This window comes from Camelina sativa, chromosome 4 (genome assembly GCF_000633955.1).
Source record: "Camelina sativa cultivar DH55 chromosome 4, Cs, whole genome shotgun sequence".
NCBI classification, from domain to species: Eukaryota; Viridiplantae; Streptophyta; class Magnoliopsida; order Brassicales; family Brassicaceae; genus Camelina; species Camelina sativa.
In genome coordinates this window covers 15,641,913-15,665,214 of record NC_025688.1, presented here as the reverse complement: position 1 = coordinate 15,665,214, position 23,302 = coordinate 15,641,913, and the positions used below count along the sequence as shown (strand labels likewise).

At 36.5% G+C, this 23,302-nt stretch overlaps 4 protein-coding genes and 1 long non-coding RNA gene across 5 annotated transcripts in view; 2 read left to right on the top strand and 3 right to left on the bottom strand.

Moving 5' to 3' along the window:
• On the top strand, nt 5,184-6,550 carry LOC104783914 (probable carboxylesterase 13; the record flags this gene model as incomplete). The annotated part of the gene is made up of 2 exons (XM_019244143.1): nt 5,184-5,748; nt 6,417-6,550. Coding segments are annotated over 2 exons (699 nt in total), but the record flags the coding sequence as incomplete, so codon positions are not given.
• On the bottom strand, nt 6,601-7,098 carry LOC109132509 (uncharacterized mitochondrial protein AtMg00810-like). The gene has a single exon (XM_019244142.1). The coding sequence runs from the start codon at nt 7,096-7,098 to the stop codon at nt 6,601-6,603; it is 498 nt and encodes a 165-aa protein (XP_019099687.1).
• On the bottom strand, nt 9,056-10,078 carry LOC104783913. Its single transcript, XM_010509014.1, has one exon. It carries the CDS (start codon nt 10,076-10,078, stop codon nt 9,056-9,058), a length of 1,023 nt encoding a protein of 340 aa, XP_010507316.1.
• Nucleotides 19,496-20,534, top strand: LOC104780686 (probable carboxylesterase 12). Its single transcript, XM_010505208.2, has one exon. It carries the CDS (start codon nt 19,527-19,529, stop codon nt 20,523-20,525), a length of 999 nt encoding a protein of 332 aa, XP_010503510.1. The 5' UTR covers nt 19,496-19,526; the 3' UTR covers nt 20,526-20,534.
• LOC104780684 overlaps nt 20,652-23,302 on the bottom strand; it is a 3,711-nt gene continuing 1,060 nt past the window's right edge. The window contains exons 2-5 of the long non-coding RNA XR_766794.1: nt 21,277-21,387; nt 21,145-21,204; nt 20,937-21,006; nt 20,652-20,844 (exon numbers count right to left, since the gene is read on the bottom strand). This is a non-coding gene — a long non-coding RNA (uncharacterized LOC104780684). The remainder of the gene's footprint in view (nt 20,845-20,936; nt 21,007-21,144; nt 21,205-21,276; nt 21,388-23,302) is intronic.

The following is a 23,302-nucleotide window of genomic DNA, read 5'->3' as shown; positions in this document are numbered from 1 at the left end:
TTTCAGTTATTGGTTAAATTCAAATTTATCATAAAATTAAATACTCGTACATAGAATGGATCCTAATATAGTATTAATAGGTAACCTATGCGGAATAAATAGATTCAAACAATCGAATTTATAAATAAATACATATATTTAAAGGAGTAATATTTGTATTATCATTAGTTTTTAACATGATGATAATATACTAAAACATATAAAATATTTTAATAGGACGAAGCAAATTTTACTCTCAATCTTATAAATTTATTTTATAATTATTAAAAAAGTCAACCAATAATATAGAGAAATATTTATAACTTAAAAATTGAATATGTATTGGAATTTACAACACAAAAAATAATATATTACACGTGATAAAATTACAAAAATATTAGATTTGTTGTTATTGTAAATAATATTAACTTGTGAATATGAAAAACTGATTCTTGAGAATGCTTCTCTATTAAGGTGTTTTTTTGGTATTTTAATGTAAATATGTGAGTACTACTATTTTTACTGTAATTAAATTAAATATTAGATTTTATAATACTAATTTTGAATTTTTTATAAAAGTAGATGTTAATAAAATGCACAAAATTAAATTTGTAAAATAAAATTATTTTTGAAATATATAATTGTATAAATGTAATTAGTATTAATTAATGAGAATTATTTGCTAAAATTTGTTTGAGTTCTGGAGCGATGAGATGTCAGCATTTTTTCAATAGTAATTCACACTCATACAAAATTTCTATAATAAAAAGAGAATAAAAGGTTATGAGATCTTACCTAACACAAAGCTTTGATTAAAATCCACGTAGCTACAGCAGTGAAATTTTAAAAACCTGTTAAATTATATACTATATATTAATAAATTATATTTTAACCTGCAGTACACCACAGAACAATATTTTTATAACAAAAACTAAATTTAAAAAAAAAAAATTTGTTTGTTAATTTTGTTTTTTTTTGTTTAGTGTTTAAGTTTGTATAATTGTATTTTGATTTTTAATTCTAAAATTTGACCAGTTGTATACCGCAGACACGACGAGACATTTATTTAGTTTTATTTCTAATAATGTTACATTTTACCGTATCGAATTTCTTATGGTTATAAAAATTTAAAATTTTAGTACTTTTAGATTTAATCCGTGAAGGAATTATTCTTACATTATTATACAAAATTTTGGTGTTTTTAAATTTAACCCGTAGGTTTAATGTTTTTTAGATTTAACCCGTAAAAAATTATATCTGTAAAAGTTATTATGTAGTATACTCCAGATTAAATTATATTATAAATACTCTAATTTATTAGATTTAACCCGTGAATTTTTTTTTTTTACATTTTTATCACCATATTAATAACCATTAAAGATATTAATTGTTCATATTAAACAATATAGTTATTATTGAATATTAGAATTTTTAAAAGTAAAAAATATGGGAGAATCTCAAAAATAACACTAATTTAAGTTTTTAGTCCAAAATTAGCACACATGCTTAAAAGTTCCAAAATTAGCACATTTTTATATATCAAAAAATATAAAATTAATAAAATTAAAACAATGTTAAAATCGTGAGATAGCAACAATTGTGTTCTCTCTCACTCTTCTCTCTCCGCCGATTCCAAATTCAATCGGAGATGATGTTCCACCGACGAACCCAATCGGATTTGTTAGCCATCAAGTCGAAGTCCGTAAAACCAGTAATTACGTACTCAACATTGAAGAGGAGCCCAAACATGAATCTAAGGACCGGAGATATCTTTGAGCTCTGGTTCAGAAAGACGATATAGCCCAAGCTTCACAGGTCCCAATCTCTCTCTCTCTAATTTTAATTTGAATGATTTAGTTGGTGCTGGATCTGGAGAGTTTTTTTATTTGTGACCTTCAACAACGATAAATCTCATGAAGGGGATGGGGATGACGAAGGTTTGGTTATTTTTTGCTCTATTACGATGGCTCTCATACTAGAAACTGAGAACATTGTTTTGATTTGGATCTGGATCTACTAGTTGTGATGGGGTTTCGATTCAAATATCTATGTCGGCTTTTGATCTCTTTATTTTGTGATCATTAATTTTCGAGTATCTTATGAAAATTTAGTTGTTTTGAAATTGAAATTGTGTTGCAGGTGAGCTTTATGGCATTTGCTTTCTTATTCTCCAAACTCGTTCAGTACAATCAAACCCTAGTTAAAAATATAGCTGAACTTGAGAGAAGGTGAGCTGATTGGTTTACTTAGAATGATAATATTTTCTTAGTTTGAATCATTCACATCCCATCTCCCAACAATGTGTTTTCTTACTGATAACGATGCCTCTCAGACTAGATATCATTCACATCTCATCTCTCATCACAGTCATATTTGAAGATTGAGGGAGCATTGTTGAGAATTCATGAAGACTTTCCTGAAACTTATTCCCTGATTTCAATTTTTATTGCATGGAATAGGGTTGAAGATTTCTCTAAGCTACGTCATGCTGCAGACACAAGATGCAAGTATGCTTTGGATATTTACATATGAGACTGTGTTTCTTTATCCAATTTTACTATATATGTTGTTTAGACATATATGATCTTTAGGAAACTTTTTTAGTTTTTTTTGTACTTGTATGATGTATAACATTCTCACATGTGTAAGCACTTTGCTTTAACTGTGACAGAGCTTCATGAAAGATTATATAAAATTCAGGAAGGATTGTATGAAATTCGGTAAGGATTCTATGAAATTCAGGAAGGATTTCCTTGAACTTCATAATGACTTTCATAAAAAAGTTTAGATTGTCAAACATTAGAATGTTCACAAAAATGAAATCATTACCCCTCACCAATGGAGTAATCTACTAATATTTGATATATTGATCCAAAATACACTAAAAATATATATTTAGAAAAACACATATATAAATTTATGAAGGATTCAATAATATTTAGGAATGACTTTTTGAAATTCAGGATAGTCTTCATAAAAATAATAGTTAAAAAAGATTACATCTTTAAAGTATTCTTGCTTAAATTCAGGATGGTTTAAACATGTTGTGTGCTCTGCCATGGAACATCTTGTTCATCATCAGCTCTTCTTCTTTGGAACAACATACTCAACTTCCTTACACCGTTTCTTTCTTCTTTGCTGAAATCGATATGTAAACAAAAAAAACCCACATTACAATGAAACACATCAAAGATATCACACATTTCTCCAACACAAGACACAAGATAATTATATCTTGTAAAGAAACATTTCAAAGACATCATAGACATAACACTAAAATACTTCATAAAATATTTAGAAACACACAAAATCATATTGTTACTCTCATATATATAGAGATAAAATATCAAGATAGACACAAAGTAAAATCAAAAATCCCTCACGAAATAGAGTTATATGTGACACAATAAAGTAAAACAAAAATTTAAAAAAATTAGAAACTCATTTCTGTAGATTTAGGCAGGATTTAATAATGTTTAGGAAGACATTCTTAAAATTTAGAAAGCTTTTCTTGAATATTCATAAATCCCAAAAATGGTGATGAGTGATGACCAGAATGAGAAGATCATCCTCCATTGTACTCTGTCTCGTCAACACGACTAGTCAACTCCATAACCGACAAAATATTAGCCGAAGAAGCCGAATACATCGAAATCGACGACGACGATGAACTTTTTTTACTCTTTTACCAACTGTTTTGTTCTCAATGACAATATATCAAACACTTGGTATGCAAAAAATTTGGTGTCCAAAGATGAGAAAGTAGCACTCAAATACACATTTCAGCTTCAAGATTACCATGTTTATCCATTTCATTCACAATTGAAATTCTAATACCCAACAATTCAAGCCACCACTCATGATCATATATGATTCATTAACTAACAATTTTCAACAGTTCCAATACCCAACAATTCCCAAATGTTCAGATTTCATTCAATACTCAACATTTCATTCGCTAGAAGCAAAGCCAAATGATCTAAGCGAAGGAGAAGCTTCAAATTCTCGTCTACTTCCTTTATTTAGCACTAACATCTCCATTTCTACTTTCTCTTTCACATTCAGAAGCTCTGGTGGTGGTCTCAGCAGCAGAGAATAAAGATCTGTAATTAGCATCAGTGAGTGGTGGCGGCAATCTCGTCGACGATGTTCGTCGTTGGCTTTTTTTTTCAACGCCGTTCTTCTTTCTTCTTCCGATAATCACCACTATCCTCCCACCATTTCTTCTAATCCCCATGATAATAACAACGACAAAACTACAAATACAGATGTGATTCCAGCTGGTGATGAGCCAATTAGCTATATTTAGAAGCCATGATACAACAAATTCGCTTAATTCCTCAATTAAAGCTATAAGAATCCACGATTTTGTGGAGAATCTCAAAATCTGAGATTGAAATTGATACATAGAGAAGAAGAAGAAGAAGAAGCTTTGCATGAAGCTCCACCACAAGCTTCGCCCTCACCTGAAGCTTCACCGGAGCTATCACGATCATAATTTAATAAACCAATAAGTTACTAAAAATTATAATTGATTTTGTTATTTAAGATAATAATTTATTAATGCTAGTCTTGGAATATTTGAATCTGTGTGCTAAGGTTAGAATAAAAACTTAGATTGGTGCTAATCAAGGGTATTTTTCCAAAAATATTGTATAGCTATTTTTTGGCATATGTTATTAAGTGTAATAAATTTATAAATATATTACAAACTAAATTAGTAGAGATATTTTAGGAATCTAACTGATTTTGTGTTTTTGTATAATGTTTTAGAAATTAAATTTATAAATAAGTATAAGGGGTAAGTATATTTTAAAGAGTTTATTTCAAAAATGTTAATATAAATTAATAATACATTGCTAAACTATAATATTATATTAGTCAAGAAAATAGACCAATATGCGCAAAAACTATTAATTTAATATAAAAACATATACTATTATTTTTACATGTACAGAAATCTAGCAAACAAGGAAAAAACATGGACCAGTGACATCTACGTTGAATTGTGTAGCAAATATGTTAAATTATATTGCCTCTGTTTCAAAATATAGGATGTTTTAACTATAGCACGCAAATTAAGAAGTCTTTACTTTTAACAAGTTTAACCAATCAGAAACAATACTGCATAATATAAATACTAAACTAATCTAAAAGTTGCATAGAAACTTGAAAACATCCTCTATTATGAAACAAAAAACTTCCACGGCGGAAGATTCCTCACTGAAACCGCTTTCTCCCCAACTTACCAGACTTTTCTCACGGCGGCTGTCTCTGCCTCAGACTGTGTAGCCGTCTCTGTTGATTACTGGTGTGCACCGGAGCATTCGATTCCGACGCCTTACGATGATTCGTGGACAGCTCTCAAATGGGTTTTCTCCCACATCACCGGATATGGTCAAGAAGATTGGTTGAACAAATACGCTGATTTCACCAAAGTGTTCATGGCCGGAGATAGCGCCGGAGCGAACATAACGCATCACATGGCGATGAAAGCTGCTAAAGATAAACTCAGTCCCGGTTTGAACGATTCAGGAGTCACTGGAATCGACGACATGGAGACGACGGATGTAGCAATAAGGACGTGGATCGAGTCGATTTGGATGTTGGCTTGTCCCATAAGCAAAGATGGATTGGATGATCCGTTCATCAACGTGGTGCAATCAGAGTTGGTAGATTTGTCCGGATTGGATTGCGGAAGGGTTTTGGTAATGGTGGCTGAGAAAGACAAGTTGGTGAGGCAAGGTTGGGGTTACGGGATGAAGCTTGGTACACTACAGATTTTGGTTTGTATAGTTACCAAAAATTTTGTAGCTATTTACATATTTTCATCACAAATTCATGTTTGCTACAAATTTGTTTCGAAAAAAAGTTTGCCCCTATAGGGTAGTAGCAAATTAAGCTTTGTAGAAAATCGTAACAAATTTGCTACAATTTTATTAGAATTCAATTTGTGTCAAATTTGCTACAAATTTGCTACAATTCAGTTTGTGTCAATTTGCTTCAATTTTGTTTCAATATAATTGTAACAGATTATTATAAATTCTCACAAAATAATTTATCTCTAATAGAGACAAAAAATGCCACTAGCTCTTTGTAACAATAGCAACAAAGGTCTTCAGTTTAGTTGTAAAAATTAGCTGTTATATATTTGTAGCTAATTGCCACAATTTGATTAAATTACTCAAAAAGTATATATTGTCGCAAATAACCACAATTAGAAATCATCTGATATGGTTTTATATGGTAGTGATCAATCATTTAAACATTAACTTATTACGAAGAAGTCAGTAGAAAACAAACACTGTACAAAGAAGCATAAGACATGATACAACGCTACACACATCAACACTAACCATTGATAGCTTAGAGAACTCTTTAAACAGTTTTTTGTTTTTCTACGCCATTATTTTTATTTTTATTTTTTGCTGTTACAGTTGGAGATTTACGAGACACTGAGCTTGTTTCTTTTTTACTCTCTTTCACTCTCAATCCGCAAGAACTGTTGCTCTTTCCACCTATTATCACACCAAGCAAACCAAGCTATTTGGTTACAAAGGCTGTTGGTTAAATCCAGTATAACAAGTTTGCTTAAATCCGCAAGAACTGCGCCTTTGAGACTCAAATCCAATATCCCTCAATATCCCTCACTCTCTTGACTTCTTGGTAGTGCTTCATGAGTGGCGCAGTCATGTATCGCGAGAGATAAGAGCTTGCAAACATCAAGTCTGGCCTTGATGCACAGAGATACAATAGCCCACCAAGGACACTTCTGAACTTTGTTGGTACACCATATTCTTCATCATTCTTAATCTTTTTGTCGTTTGGTGTAAGTGGGGAACTTACACTCTTCCTCTCTTTCATGCCAAACTTCTCAATGAGATTACATGCAAATTTTTCTTGTGACAGAAAAATTCCATGAACATCTTGAATGATTTCCATTCCAAGAAAATAATTCAGCAACCCCAAATCTGTCATCTCAAACTTCAATTTCATGTCTTCCTTGAATTTTTCAATGAGTTGAGGATCGTTGCCAGTGATCACTAAGTCGTCGACGTAGAGACTTACGATCATGATCTCCTTATATTTCTTCATCACATACAAGGCTGCATCATTCATGCTTCTTTGAAAACCACATTGGAGAAAATATGAATCAATTCTCACATACCAAGCCCTTGGAGCTTGTTTCAAGCCATATAATGCTTTTCTTAACCGTAGAACTTTATTTTCTTCACCTTCAACTACAAATCCAGGTGGTTGTGAAACATAGATCTCCTCTTTAAGATCTCCTCATTTGATAGAGGTTCCACTTCATTTGTGCCGCAAGAGCGAGAATGGCACGAATTGTGTCATGTCTTGAGACCGATGCAAACGTTTCAAGATAATTAACACCATATTGTTGAGAAAAACCCCTTGTAACTAACCTTGCTTTATACTTGATGGGATTTCCATTTGCATTTGTCTTGATACGATATATCCACTTGACACCAATGACATTCTTCTTCTCCGGGTTTTCCACAAGTAGCCATGTTCCATTTTTTTCTATCATATTTATTTCCTCTTTCATGGCTTCTCTCCATTTTCTGATCTCTGAAGCTTCATCATATGTTTGTGGCTCCGTTGACACAAGAAAACAAGCTTCACTTGCTTGAGCTTCTTCTGTTAGAGTCACCTTTGGTGTGTTTTGAATAATCTCATTCACTGATTTGTATTTTTTTGCTGGCTCAGAAGTCTCTCCTTCTTCTTCATCGTTACCACCATCATTTTGTTGAAAATGAATTGGACTGGAAATTTCTTGAATTTGCTCCGTGCATGGCGTACATGGCTCTGTACGTGACTCTTGATTAGTAAGGGGAGAGACAAAATTCCTTTTCACTTCTTCATGTCTATCCTAGTCCCATTTTCTTCCTTCTTCAAAATGCACGTCTCTAGATATCTCCACCTTTTCATTATTTAAAATGAAAATTCTATACCCTTTTGATTGGTAGCTATAACCAATACAAATTCCATGTTTGGCCTTCACGTCTAATTTGCTTGGTTTTTCATCGGGTACATGACCAAAGCATAGAGTTTCAAAAATCTTCAAGTGTCCAACTGCTGGGTTATGCCCACTCCATTTTTCAATCGGTGTGATATCATCTTCAATGGCTTTTGTTGGTAAACAATTTTGCAAATAAGCCGACGTGTACACCGTATGTGGTAAACCTTGATCTATAATCATCGTTCTCACCATCTCCACAAGTGATCGATTTTTACGTTCTGCAACACCGTTTTGCTGAGGTAAATATGGCACCGTTACTTGTCTCTCGATTCCACACTCTTGACAAAATTTGTTGAATTCACTAGAAGTAAATTCTCCACCTCCATCAGATTGTAGCTTTTTAATTTGATATTTCGATTGAGTCTTCAATAAAGCTTTAAACTTTTGAAACATTGAGGAGACTTCAGACTTGTTCTTTAGAAAATATACCCAACACATGTGAGTATAATCATCTACGAACAGTAAGAAGTACCGATTTCCATCAAGTGAAACGGTTTGCATCGGTGTGAACAATCTCACACAGCACACGTCGGTGTGAACAATCTCAAGTTTCTCCCTCGCTCTTGTTTGAGACTCCATTGGAAACGCTTCTCTTGCTTGTTTCCCAAGTTTGCATGCTCCACACACTTTTTTGCTGACTTGTAAGGTTGGTAATCCAATTACCTTTCTTTTGTTCTGCATTTGTTGCAGTCTTGAATTTCCCACGTGACCAAATCTTCTATGCCATATCGCCGCTGTTTCTTGCTCACTCATACTCATTGCCATTTCATGTGATGGATTCCATTTGATTGGAAAACTCCTGTTCTTCTTTCGTACCTCCATAATCTTCCTTCCCATGGAATCTAAGATTATGCACAGCTTGTTCTCAAACATCACACATTTTCCACAAGATAGAAATTGTGGAACACTGATCAGATGCTTCTCTAAACCGGGCACCAAGAATACGTCTTTTATAACTCAATTTTTCTCTGTTTGTCATGACAGTAATAACTCCTTTACCCGCTGTTATGGTAATTTCTCCATTTCCAACTCTTATTAAAACTTGACACTTCTATCAAGTCTTGTGAAGTAACTTTCTTCTTTTGTCATATGATTTGTACAAACACTGTCTACCAGCCAAACGTCTTCTTTCGTGGGTGTAGGATTTTCTTTGCTTGCACTAAAGAGCATATGAACTCCGTCATCTTCCTCTTCATCTTCAAGGCTCATGTGTGCCCTTTCATACCTCTTAGACTGACATTCCCTTGAACCATGACCACATTTGCCACATTTGTAGCATATCATCTTGTTTCTTAGATCTTTTCCTTGATCTTCATTCTGAGGTTTCTCCCAGCAATAAGCTTCTGTATGATTATCTCTTTTACAGAAGCCACACCATCTTTTGCCTTTGCCTTGATACCCATGGCTTTGGTTGTTGAAAGATTTGAATCCAGATTTTCCTCCTCTTGTTCTAACACTAAACGCCTCTTCCGACATGGTCTCGCCTCGGGCTTCCACACGTTTCTCATGTGCTTTCAGAGTTCCTATTAACTCTGTTACCGGCAACGAAGTCAGATCCTTCGTTTGCTCCATCACAGCCACTATGCTGTCAAATCTTGCTGGGGGAGAGATGAGAATCTTCTGGACAATTTGGTAGTCCGTCTTCTCTTTACCATGAACCCTTAATTGATTTTCCAAATCAATCAACTTCTCTTTGAAAACCTTTATGTTATCACTTTTGTTCATCTTCAAATTTTCGTACTGTCTTCTCAACGATTGTAGTTTGATCAATCGTACTTGCGGAGTGCCTTGGAATTCGTTTTGCAGAGAATCCCAAGCCTCCTTTGATGATTTTGCTGGTTCTATGCGAGAGAAGATCTGATCGGACACGACCGTTTGTAAAATTTGCAAAGCCATCATATCATGTGTTGTCGCTTCTTCCCATTTAGTTTGCAAACGCAACACTTCCGGAGTCTCCTCTCTTTCCATCGGTTGGCTGGGAACTCCGTCTTCTACCACCGACCACAATTTTCTGGTTTTGAAGATGGTTGTCATCTTAATACGCCTACTTATCCCCATCGAATATGGGAATCACTTGATGCGATGTTGCTTCCATCGCTACTCTTTCTTTTTGCTTAATCTTAGTGCTTACTTGTGCAGAATTTTGCTTTTGTTGTCCCTTGAATCAATATAGCTCTGATACCATGTTAGAAAGTTGATTCCAACAGAGTAAGAAAGCAAGAAGAAAAACAGAGTATGAATATATCACAATCTTGTATCAATTGTGATATAAGAAACTCAGTAAAAGAAAGATTGGACTTTTTATTTATCTTGAACTTATAGTTTTACATCCACGATACAATAAGTTTTTATAAGAAACAAACAGACACAACATGTGAAAAGTCGTGTATTGTGGTTCTGTAATTTAAACGACACAACTTTTTCTAAAGGTCACGACTCTTAACTAAATAAACTTAACATAGACATAAACTCAATTAACAATCAACATCAAGATCAAGCACAAGCCTTCAACGAGTTTATTGTTCCCTGTATCAATTATCAGTTTATCATCTAAAGACTAGACAATTCTATGCACCCTAGTCTAGTTAAACACAAAATGCTCTGAAGAGTAACTTCACTAAACAACTATCATTGAGGATTCCTAATCTAAGAACATCTTCACTCGAAACACACTATAAGCTTACTTACACTACTTAAATAATCAAAATGGACGAAGAAGATGAAAACCCTAAATTCCAGTATCAATGAATCCCCAACGCTTAAGTAAAAAATGGATACTCAAAGCTCAAAATCTGATAGAACACACACCTAACAAGCAACAATGAAATCATAAAGAGGCTCAAATTCTGGAAGAAAAATAAAACATTGGTCTTCTTAACTCTTAATTTAAAAGTTGATCTTTATGCTTAGCTAAAAAACGTAAAGAAAATTTAGTATTCTGGAAAAACTATATCATCTAATTTACATTGTTTCAAACGTAAAATATGTATGTTTATGTTGTGTTTACACGTGGTGATTGCATTCCATTGAAGGTAATAGAAGCTCCGGCCAGTGGCAGAGTTACAGGCATACCAGGCTGCATTTGTGGAGGTGTGTTCACCATCCCTGAAAGGTGTTCAGGTGGGGGGCACGCAAGTAGAAAGCTTATCTTCCTCCATGTGAGCAAAATAATCAACAGGTCCCGCAAAAGAATGTTGATAACATCATTATTTTACTTATATTAGCTATAGTTTTCATATGCATTTAGGAAGAGTTTGATGAGATTTCTAGTATAAAAGGTCTATTATCAAGTATTTCTAGTTTTAAGAAGGTTTTATAGGTTTTATAGCAATTTGGACCAAAAGACAAGGAAAACACGTTTTAGGAAAGATTCAGAGCTTTACAGTATGGACAACTTTTGAAGAGCTTCCAGAACTCAAAATATATCATGCTTGGTGTCTATGGAAAGCTGGAAGAGTCATCTTTCTCCTCTAAGTTAAATCAAGTCAATCCATTCATTCATCCGGAAGTTATGCCCGATTTACCGAGACGTGAAGAAAACCAACCAGTCGATGGGCTTCTTTTCAAGGCCTGACCAGCGACAATCACTGCGGCCCAGTCCAAGCATCCTTCACGGTCTAGAAGCCTCTTTTGCCGGCCCTTGTACTGCACTTAAGAAGAAAAGACGTTTCTGCCCTTACAAAACCCTAACCCTAAACAAAACCCTATAAATACTCTTAAGATCTAGGGTTTTGGAGAGTGCATCTTCTACAGCCTTTGGAGCCGCCCTAGCCACGACCAGAGAAGCTCTCTTTCGCTCGCTCTCCGTCTCTCTTGAAGCTTGAAGATCTGCCATCAATCTCTCTTTCTACTCTTTCTACTTCTTTCATACTATCATTGCTTTTGGGATCAAGTTACTTTTGTGACAAATAGAGAAGTTTCTTTTGAATCCCTTTTTGTTTATTGATTCACTTTTGATGCTATACTTTATAATATCAATGTCGTTTCTTTGCATCATGAGCGAGTAGTTTTATTTGTTGGGTTTTATGGGGTGATTCAAGGGGAATTTATGGTTCGCTTCAATTAGGTTGTTAGATCTTATTTTCGGTTTTATATTAGAGTTCTTTTGGGACATCTTTATCTTAATGCATGTGCTTGGATTGATCACCAAGTGCTGATCTAGAGAACGGGAGTGCTAACCGCGTTATCCTACTTCTCCGAACTAGTGTTATACCAAAACCTCGCGTCGTAACCTGCGTAAGTTGAGTTGCGGAGTTTGGTGAATGTATCGAACTTGTTTTACTAGCTGGTTGACATGCGGCGTTGCCTACGAAAGTTGAGTAACGGAGTGTGAAGAATTTAGACTTTCATTCTATGAGAATAGCTTTTTAGTTCATTAGTGTTTCGTAGTTGAGAACCTAGACCGAAAATTAGTATTTACTTGTTATATCTTACACTTAATATTGCTTAGAACCATAAAAACCCTAAGATGACTCCCAAGACGCCCAACGCCTTAGTCTTATAGTTTTAAATCATTTTTATTTATTTGCAATATATATTAGGAAAACCAAAACCCCAATCTCTTCTTTAGTCTTAGCCATAGTTCTTTCTTTTAAAATTCAATTTGTGCTTGCTATTACTCTCTGTGGGATCGATCCTAAAATACTACACTGATTAACTGTGCACTTTCAGTCGTTGTGTAATCTTTTCAGGTAAAAGATTTGGAGTGAAATTCTACATAGATCAAATGTGATACTAGGATTTTTGCGTGTCCTAGCAGGTTCAATTAACCTTATGTGTTGTAGTACTTAAGGTGTCAATCCAAATGAGATGTTGCTATCACTCAACCTAGCATTTACTATGACAAGATAAGTAGAATTGGTTCCCAGAAAAACGTACCTGAGTCTTGAAGGGAGAGTTTTGAGTTCTACCTTTGGAGCTTTTAGTTTCGACCAGTCGTCAGCATGGGAGTCTGGAGCGATCATGGTCAAGTGGAAGGGGTGCGGCTCGAGTGGTGGCTCGATTGAGTGGGACGTTGGAGAGTCGAGTCGGGTCTTGACGTCGGTCGAGTGGAAAATCTCACGTTCTGAAGTCTCTGCTTCAACTGCACATACCTCCTCTGCGTCAAATAGCTGCTCGAACTACTCTTGTCCATCCGTTTCTCTGTGGGAGTCTAGCAGATTCTTGTAACAAGTGGTCTCCTCATACAAGAACCCTTCTTTCCCATCCTTGGTAAAAACGGTCTTGAGATGATCCTCCTCAGCTAATTCCTCCAACTACTCATCAGCCAACTGATCCATCTCTTCAATGTAGAAGACTTTTCCTCCTATTGTTGGTTTCTTCAAATTATCCTTGATGTCAAACTTTATAATGAAATTGTCGCCCAAATTGAGATTAATCTTGTCATTTCTGACATCAATGATGACTCCAGCAGTCGCCAGGAACGGTCTTCCTAAGATCAGAGGATCTTTTGGTTCTTCATCCAACTCCAGAACCACAAAGTCAGTTGGCACTTCCATGTCTCTGATCCTAACAGGTAAGTCTTCTAACATACCATGTGGAAGTCTCACTGATCTATCTACGAGGATGAGAGAGATGTCACAACCCTTAAACCTTGTAAAACCCAACCTCTTAGCCACAGAGACTGACATCAGATTAACTGAAGCGCCAAGATCACATAGGCACCTATCAAAAGACATAGGTCCAAGGGAGCAAGGTAGAGTGAATGATCCATGATCTTTGAGCTTTTTGGGTACAATCTTCTTCTGGATGATTGCACTGCACTCAAGACTTAGTACCACCATGCCTTGGACTTCTTTTGATCTCTCCATCACTAAGTCCTTGAGGAATTTCTGGTAGTGAGGAACAAGTGCGAATGCATCCAGAAATGGCATCCTCAACTCAATCTCCTTGACTGGTTTTTCGAACAAGGCTTTGTACTTCTCAGTAAGTTGCTTCTTAAACCTCACTGGAAATATTAGAGGAGACTTGTATGGTGGAGGGATGAATTTTACAGGTTTGTCATCAGAAACAACATGTTCCTTAACAGCTTCAGGTTCGGACTGCTTCACTGGTTCAATCGGATCCTTAACTGCTTGGACTGGGTCCGTCATGTGAGCTTCATCTTGAACAAAATCCTCCCCATCTAATTCTTCACTGTCCTCAGTGCCGTCTGGAACTCCCTGCCTGGGAGGCAATGTTTTCCCACTTCTCAGCGTAATTACGTTTGCAAACTCCTTGGGGTTTTGAACAGCCTTCCCTGGGAATTGGTCAGGCTTTGGTGCAGAAGTATAAGCAGATTGGCTTTCCATATATCTCATCTTCGAATTTGACATTCAGGTCATTGTAAGAACATTCCATCCTCTGACTGAGTTCAGCGAACTTCTTAGCAGTATCCATAGAACAACTAGCTTGACCCTGAAGAAGTTGTTGCATCATTTGCTTCATTTCTTGATCAGGAGTAGTCTGAACCGGTTGAGGGCGGAATCTTTGCGGTGGTCCTGAGGGAGCTTGTAATTGTTTCTGGAATTGTCGTTTGGGCACGAATCCTTGATTGTAAGGCACAAAAGGTTTTTGTTAACCTTGTTATTGCTGCTGAGGAGGATACACTATCCTTTGGATTTGCAACATTGGTGCTCCGGTAAGACAAATTGGGGTTCGTCTTATAGGGGTTGTAACCCTTATTGTATCCACCTTGATTCTGGTCGTAGCTGATTTCTTTAGACTGCTCACCCTCCCCATCCTGAACGTGAAAAGGGTCATTCTCAGAGACGAATTGGACGGTTTGCTGCGGATTGAGCAAGAGGCGGTCAAGCTTGTCATTGACATTCTTAAGGTCCCTCTTGTACTTCTCCTCAGAACCAAACTCTCCTCTAACTGTGCGGTCATAATACTCGTTATAATTGCCATCAGACTAGGCGAGGTTTTCAACAAGTTCCCATCCTTCATCGACTTCCTTGTTCAGGAAGTTACCGTTTGAAGCAGTGTCAAGCAGCATACGTATCTTTGGTAGCACACCATGGTAGAGAGTGCTCAGCAATGACTCGTTGCTGAATACGTGATGTGGACACTGGCTCTGGTAACCCTTGAAACGCTCCCAGGCTTTACAGAATGATTCTGAGTTTCTCTGAGCAAAGCCAAAGATGTCATTCTTGAGATGTGATGTTCTGGCATTGGAGAAGAACTTGACCAAGAAGGCTTTCTTGCAGTCGTCCCAAGTGGTGATTAATCCTTTGGGAATATTTTTCTCCCATTGATGAGCTTTGTCTCCTAGGGAGAATGGGAAGAGTCACAACTTGTAACCATCCTCACTCTCTCCGTTGATCTTGGTGAGACTGCACAGACGGTCGAACTCGTCTAAGTGGTCGAGTGGATCCTCCATATGCAATCCGTGAAACTTGTTCCCTTGGATCATGGAGATCATACCACTTTTAATTTTGAAGTTGTTATTCTGCACAGCAGGAGGGACGATTCCAGCATGCTGAGTATGAGTGTTCGGCGCATCTCCAGCACCAATGTGTCACAGTCTCAGATTGGGTCCGTTAGGTTGTTCCATAGTGACTGGTGTGGGATGATCAGTGTGAAGACGAGCTTGTCGTAGTCTTTGCTTGATGTCGTCAATAGCAGGAAGGAGATTCTGAGTTCATCTTGATCTGGTGTGCATGGAAGGTTGCAATCAACAGGTTACTGAGATACAAAACAAACAAGCAGATAACAAAAACAAGTCAGTATTCAGAATGATAAGTGTAACAAAACTTAATCTTGCAAAACTTGAAACTTAAATGTAGCAAAATGAATCCCAAATGGCAACGACGCCAAATTGATACTAGGATTTTTGTGTGTCTATCCTAGTAGGTTCAATTAACCTTATGCAGTTGTAATACTTAAGGTGTCAATCCAGTTGGGAAACTTTACTAGCAATCAAGATGCAATCAAGAAATCACAAGTCAAGCCAATTCAAGAGTGGATTTATGTCTAACAATCCTAGAGTGATTAGAATGCAAAACGGAAATGAGTCACAGAACTAGAAACAAAAATGTATGACATGAAGCGAACAATAATAAGTGAAACCGAAAACGATTCTAAGCATGAACTAGATAACAAGAACCGAAACACTCTTAGGAATGTAATATCAATCAAAAAGATAGAAGTCCTAAGGATGGGAGTAATTGGTGTCGGTGGAGTATCCTAGTCTACAGAGTGTTTAACATACCACAAGCAAGCTATCCCTAAACAATGAACATCACGACTTAGCTAATCCAATCCCTTGACAGAAGCTACTCAGACTCAACCACTTCCAAACCTAGCTCTCGCTAGAGAAACATGATCAAGTAGGCATGACAAACAAGTTCATTCATGTCAACAAACATCCTAGACAACTAATCTCTTAGGCTAGGAATGTAAGTCTTTGGCACTAGTTGGTCAGACATTTCATCAAACACCTTTTGGGTGCAGAAATGTCTAAGACCTAGTTCCAATTGATCAGAGAGAAACTAGTGTTTCAAACTCTAGTCCATAATGGAATCATACGAGTCTAAGCTTAAACACCCAACATACTGAGATCCTCCACCTATTCTATCCCATCCTCAAGAATTGTCACACTACTCAGATCCAGAAATCATCATCAAGGATACAAACTCGGAAAACATTGAATTAAGCATAGTAAGGTAGACAAACATGAGATGAACAAGTTTGTAGAAGAAATCAAATGCAAAAACTCAATGAATTAAAAGATATCTGGATACAAATTCTCAAAACGTTTTAGGTAGCTAGATAAACCTTAAGGAAAAACAAAAACGAGATAAAAGATATCTTGGGCAAAGACTTAACAAAATGTATATATAGTTCAACATGGAAAGCCCTAAAACATAAAACGACAAGGTAAATAGTCGGTTTGGAAATCTGCTGAAGCGTGTGAGACTGAGCGCCTTCCTTCCTGACATGTGTGATCAAGTCAGTGCGTGTCGAGTGGAATGCAATCTCATCGTGGCTCGACTGGTGCCTCAAATGGTGGCTCGACTGGTGGTTCAACTGGTGGCTCGACTGGTTGTTCAACTTGTGGCTCGAGTGGTGGTTCAACTGGTGGCTCGACTGGTGGTTCAACTGGTGGCTCGACTGGTTGCTTGACTGGTGGTTCAACTGGTGGCTCGACTGGTGGTTCAACTGGTGGCTCGACTGGTGGTTCCACTGGTGTGTTTCCGACGTTTCATAGATACCTGAAATACTCCAAGATGCACAATGTATGCAAGGATGATGCAAGAACTACCTAAACATGCAAAGTGTATAAAAGAGACTGAAAACAATGCAAAACAATGAGTTAAGAGAATAAAATGAATAACAAATGCATGATGAAAGAGTGTAAAATATATACATATCAGAATGCAAATCATCACTCATAGCCATAGCCCCACTCCGTCGTCTTGCTTATCCAATCCAACATGTTGGAAAAAACCCTCAAGGATGGCCTTCCTACAAGCACCTTTCTTGCTCAACCTTTGGGAATGCTTTAACACGTACGAATAGGCAACAACAAGCTCAGTGAAATAACGGAACTTGCGATCACTTTTCTCCAAAAATTCATACTGAGGGTTCATAGAGACTCTCTCCATCAAATCATCATAAAAATGCATCCCATATCGCATAACAAACTGCGATGTGAGTTTAACGAGAGCAAGTTCCTTAAGAGTGAGCCCTTCAGGAGGTATGCATGGAAAGTGAGATTCTCGAAGCGGATCCCTGGATGGAGAACCCTTACAATCAGCTACAGCGGAGGAGCATCAAGTTGTAGGATATCATCTTCAGTCATTGAATGGTATGCATTAAGTCTCTTCTGGTAAAAAGCATGATAACGGTCTGAGCTCCTCAAGAAGTTGAAAATTAGATTGCTCCTCTTATAGGTCATGAGCTTCTCCTCCATCTCCAAGCCATATTTGGCAACCAATCGTGCCGTTCTCTCAAGAATTGTTGTGCCCTCTAGAGGTGGCTCAGTGATAACATCATCATCTGCTGGATCCTTTTCACTTTTACATCTTGGGACGAGTTCTTGGCTCTCTGATCAACTTGGAACTGCTCTATTGGACGAAGAGGAGGGCTTCTTTTCCTCTTTTTGAAACAGACCAAATTTCTCCCCAGTCAATAGTGTGCGCTACTTGTGTAATTAAAGCCATATTTTGGTATATAAAAAATTCTTCAAGAAAACATGAAAAAGTGAAGGTTGAAAATTAAATTTATTTATCGGTTAAAGTTTTCATGAAACAAAACGGTTGACTGTTTTCTTTAGTGCCCAGCCAAGAAATTGTATGTAGTATAGACAATAAAACTACATATACAGTAAAACCTCTATAAATTAATAATGTTGGGACCAAGACATTTTATTAATTTATAGTGATATTAATTTATCTATAAATTAATAATTATTAATTTACACTGTAAATTAATAATTATTAATTTATAGATATATTTTTAATTGTTGATTATTTTTTTAAATTATGAATTGGAACAATTATAGCAAAATAAGATTAAACTTTCGGATGTTATAAATTTTATGGTTTAGGAATTGAACTTGTAATATTTATAAAGCATTATTGACAATAAATTACAAATACTATAAACAAATTGACTTATACACATGACATACATAAATTCAAATTTATGAATAATAATAATATTAATTCTCATATTTTAATAATCTGTCTAATTATCAACTTGTAAATGATGTATATCTAAAAATTAAAACTTTAAAATTTAATTATTTGTATGACATGTTATAAAATATTTTAGAGATATCATTATAGTTTGAAAATACAACATTACAAATGTTCTATAGAAATGAGTTTTAGGAGAAACATACACTATTATATCAGTATATATATATATATATATATAAAAATTTACATGATTATTAATTTATGATATTATTGGGACCATATTTTACATTGAGATTTAAAAAAAATTATTATCTTATTATCTTATCGAATATTGTTAATTTTTACACTGGTCCGACTTGGGACCAGCAAAATTTATTAATTTATAGTGATTATTAATTTATAAAGTATTAATTTATAGAGGTTTTACTGTATCTTGTTCTTCTTTTTGATAAATATGAGATAACGCATTGTCAGCTAAATAATACACAAGCTTGATAACAAAAAAAAATATGTCGAATAAATGCCACTACCATACTTAATGGTACAAGACTACAAGTACAACCAAACCAAACAAAATATGTATACACTTAAAAATCCGGAACCAAAATGGAATGTTGAAATATATATGAAGGGAAAAATAGACAAAAATGGATAAAAAAGGAAGGAAGAACGACACAATTTCCTCCGCGTTTTCCCTGACTTACCATAAAAATAGACTATTTGCCTCCGCTATTATTAGGAAATTATGGTGTATATATGCCTCCTGTATGGTAAACATATCTTCCGCGTATACAACGACACAACTCACGTGCATATTCAATAAAAATCTCTCACACACGCACATATTCAATAAAAATCTCTCACACACTCTCAAAGCTACAATGTTAACGTTTTTCACCGACGAACCAATGATGGATCCCGAGATCGCCGTCGACTTCTCTCCGGTGCTCAAAGTCTACAAGAGTGGCCGCATCGAGCGAATCATGGGTGAAACCACCGTCCCACCTTCTTCCGACCCACAAAACGGTGTCATTTCCAAGGACGTCGTTTATTCTCCCGACAACAACCTCTCCGTCCGCATTTACCTCCCGGAGAAAGCCGCTGCCGCCGGTGAGAAACTCCCTCTCCTCGTCTACTTCCACGGCGGAGGGTTCATCATCGAAACCGCTTTCTCCCCGACTTACCACAATTTCCTCACGGCGGCTGTCTCTGCCTCGAACTGTGTAGCGGTCTCTGTTGATTACCGGCGTGCACCGGAGCATCCGATTTCAGTCCCGTTCGATGATTCTTGGACAGCTCTGAAATGGGTATTCACCCATATCGCCGGATCTGGTCAGGAGGATTGGTTAAACAAACACGCTGATTTCAGCAAAGTGATCCTCTCTGGAGACAGCGCCGGAGCGAACATTGTGCATCACATGGCGATGAGAGCTGCGAAAGAGAAACTCAGTCCTGGTTTGAAGGATACAGGAATATCTGGAATCATCTTGGTCCATCCTTACTTCTGGTCAAAGACACCAATCGACGACAAGGAGATCAAGGATGAAACGTTGAGGATGAAGGTGGAGTCGTTTTGGATGGTGGCTAGTCCCAATAGCAAAGATGGATCAGATGATCCGTTGTTCAACGTGGTGCAGTCAGAGTCGGTGGATTTGTCCGGCTTGGGTTGCGGAAAGGTTTTGGTGATGGTGGCTGAGAAAGACACGTTGGCGAGGCAAGGTTGGGGTTACGCGGCCAAGCTTGAGAAGAGCGGTTGGAAAGGAGAGGTTGAGCTGGTGGAGAGCGAAGGAGAGAATCATGTTTTTCATTTGATGAAACCTACTTGTGAGAATGCTCTTGAAGCCATGCATAAATTCTCAGGGTTTATCAAGGGGGACTAATAGCAGCTTTGGGACCACCTCCAATGCTAGTATATGTTATTTAAGGTTTTTATCAATATTTTAATAACAAATTTTGTACTTTTTCAAAATAAGAACTTCTCTAAGATTAATTAAAATTATCCACCTCCAAGGTACAAACTACAAACTATAATTGGGTTCTTAAGAATAAAAACTGAAAGAGTGACCAAAAAATCCATGAAACAATATGTTCACAAGAAGAGGAGATTACAAAAATGAGGACAAACTGAAACCATGAGACATACTTCGTAAGCCATCTTGTCCACCATTTCCTTCACCACTTGATACAGGTGGGTCTTGCCTGCAAAGAGTGACCAAAAATCCATAAATCCTCTCTTCAATCACTCTTTACTGATCCAAAAAAGAAAAGACAAGGAGCTATAAAAAACATACAATTTGTCATTGCTGCCACGAGTAATACACTTGGCATCTCCACTCCAATATAACAAAACGAAATAAGAAACTGAAAACAAAAAAAAATTATTTTGTAAAAACAATATTTATAAGTGTTAATAAACACATTCATTCAAAACAAGATTCATTTGAATAAACATCAAAACATCAAAACAAGTAAACATGAGCAACAATGATATAACATCACCTTCCCCACATATTCGATGATATATCTTCATCTGTTGCAATCCCATATCCACATTTCTGTCTACAAGAAACAACTTATTCAACTAGCCCCAAAGTGCAAATTTTTGTATGAGCCAATTTGCTATATACAAACCTGAACTAACTTCATCTTCTTAATATGTCTTTGTTGGAACGGCTTGTTGGTACACTCACCTCTGCATTTGCAACTAGATGAACAGCCGTCAAACAGCTTTAGAGTAGAATCCTATACATCAATGAAAACAAAGAAGTACCACAAAGTTAAACATCAACAACCAAATCAATGCAGACAAGAAACATTAAATCAAAGTTCTTATACATTGATTCATGATTCATTTCAAAACTTGTAACACCTCGACCGCCATCTATTAGGGGGTCCCATGTCCACTCCCGGTCCATGGGTCCACCTCGCTTAGTGGGATCCATGTCCTTTTACTAGGTCCGTGAGCCCACCTATATCTAACAGTCGGTTCGTTCCGTATGGGAGGTTTTAAAGACTTGATTATCATCCCTATAAATATTAAATGATATTTTCTTGTGTTTTGTCTTCACTCGCATATTTCCGACAATCACTTCCCGAAAGGTCACCTATCCTGAAACTACTCCAGAAAAAGCACGCTTAATTCGGTAGTTCTCTCAATACTCTTGACCAAAAAGATAAGTGCATTTTTGTGACATAGGTGGCCAAATAAATTATTTTAAATCTCCCTGCATGTCCCCGAAACCGGGTTGTTACAATTCACCCCCACTAACAGATCACAATGCCCCTGTTGCAAACCAAGACTGTCACCCCGATGGTGTGTGCCCATTCAACTCCACACACGTCTAGGTAGGCCTGGGCGTTCGGATATTGGATCGGATTCGGTTCAGATTTTTTGGATTTCGGATTTTTTGGATATTGACTTTAACATCAATTCGGATATTTATATAATTCGGATCGGTTTCAGTTCGGATAATTCGGATTTCGGATCGGTTCGGATATGATTGTCGATAACCAAAATTAAACCAAAAGTTATTGAACAATGTTTTATTCGAATACATTTTAATCTTATTGTACCCAAATAACTATACTAATGGAGTATTAAAACAAAACAAAAAGATAGAAATTAAGTAAATGACAAGGTTCTCATAAAACCATACAAATACATAAAACATATGAGACATATCTATCGAAATGTCAAACTATTTCTTATATGTTCAGTTATATTCGGATATCTATTGGACATCGGTTCGGATCGGATAATATCCGATATCCAAAATTATGAAACCGATCGGTTATTTCCTTAATATCGGTTTGGTTTTAATCTAGTTATTTCAGTTCGGATACGGTTCGGATTTTTGGATTCGGATTTTATATCCAGGCCTACGTCTAGGTTTGGCTCTAATACCAAACTGAAACGACCGTACCCGGATTCTCAATTCTCTCAGAGGATACACGGAAAACATTTTCACAGGAATCCAATAATTCCGACGAGACAACCTGCATAAACCATTCCTTACAAAAACTTCCACAAATATAGGACATGTCCAACTAGCCCATACTTTGCATCTACAAAACACAATCATACTCGTTATTTCACGTTTATTTTCTTCTCCCAGATCCAGGCAATTTGATGATAGAGAAACACACTAGCGATGACATTTAGAGAAATATGGCAGCCCTTTCTCTCGCCAACAACGGCTAGAGTTTCCATTATCTCCACGTAAAAGGAGATGCGTACATGTATACATGTATACGTGCATCAACACACGTCTCTCTCTTTTCCTCTCATGCCAAACTCATCCCCCTCTCTCCCTCATCACCACTGAATCCTCTCATGGCTCTCGATGGAGGCCACCACCACCACAATGAGTCAAAGACTCCATCCTTTTTTAATACTTTGGCAAACCACCTAGTTTCCAAAGATAACAAAAACATCTTGAATCTAGATTATCGCGCATTGTAGTTGTAACCATGGCAAGTTATTATTGGCTTAGCAGTTCTGTCCCAGAGACTCTCAAGTCCCCTAAAAACTTAACAATAGCGTCTTGGCAAACCCCACTAGTCCCCAAGAAAACTCACAAAAAAAAAATCAAGATCAATTCACGAATAAAAACTAATTCATAACACCGAAAAAAAAAAAAAAAAAAAAAATTCATGA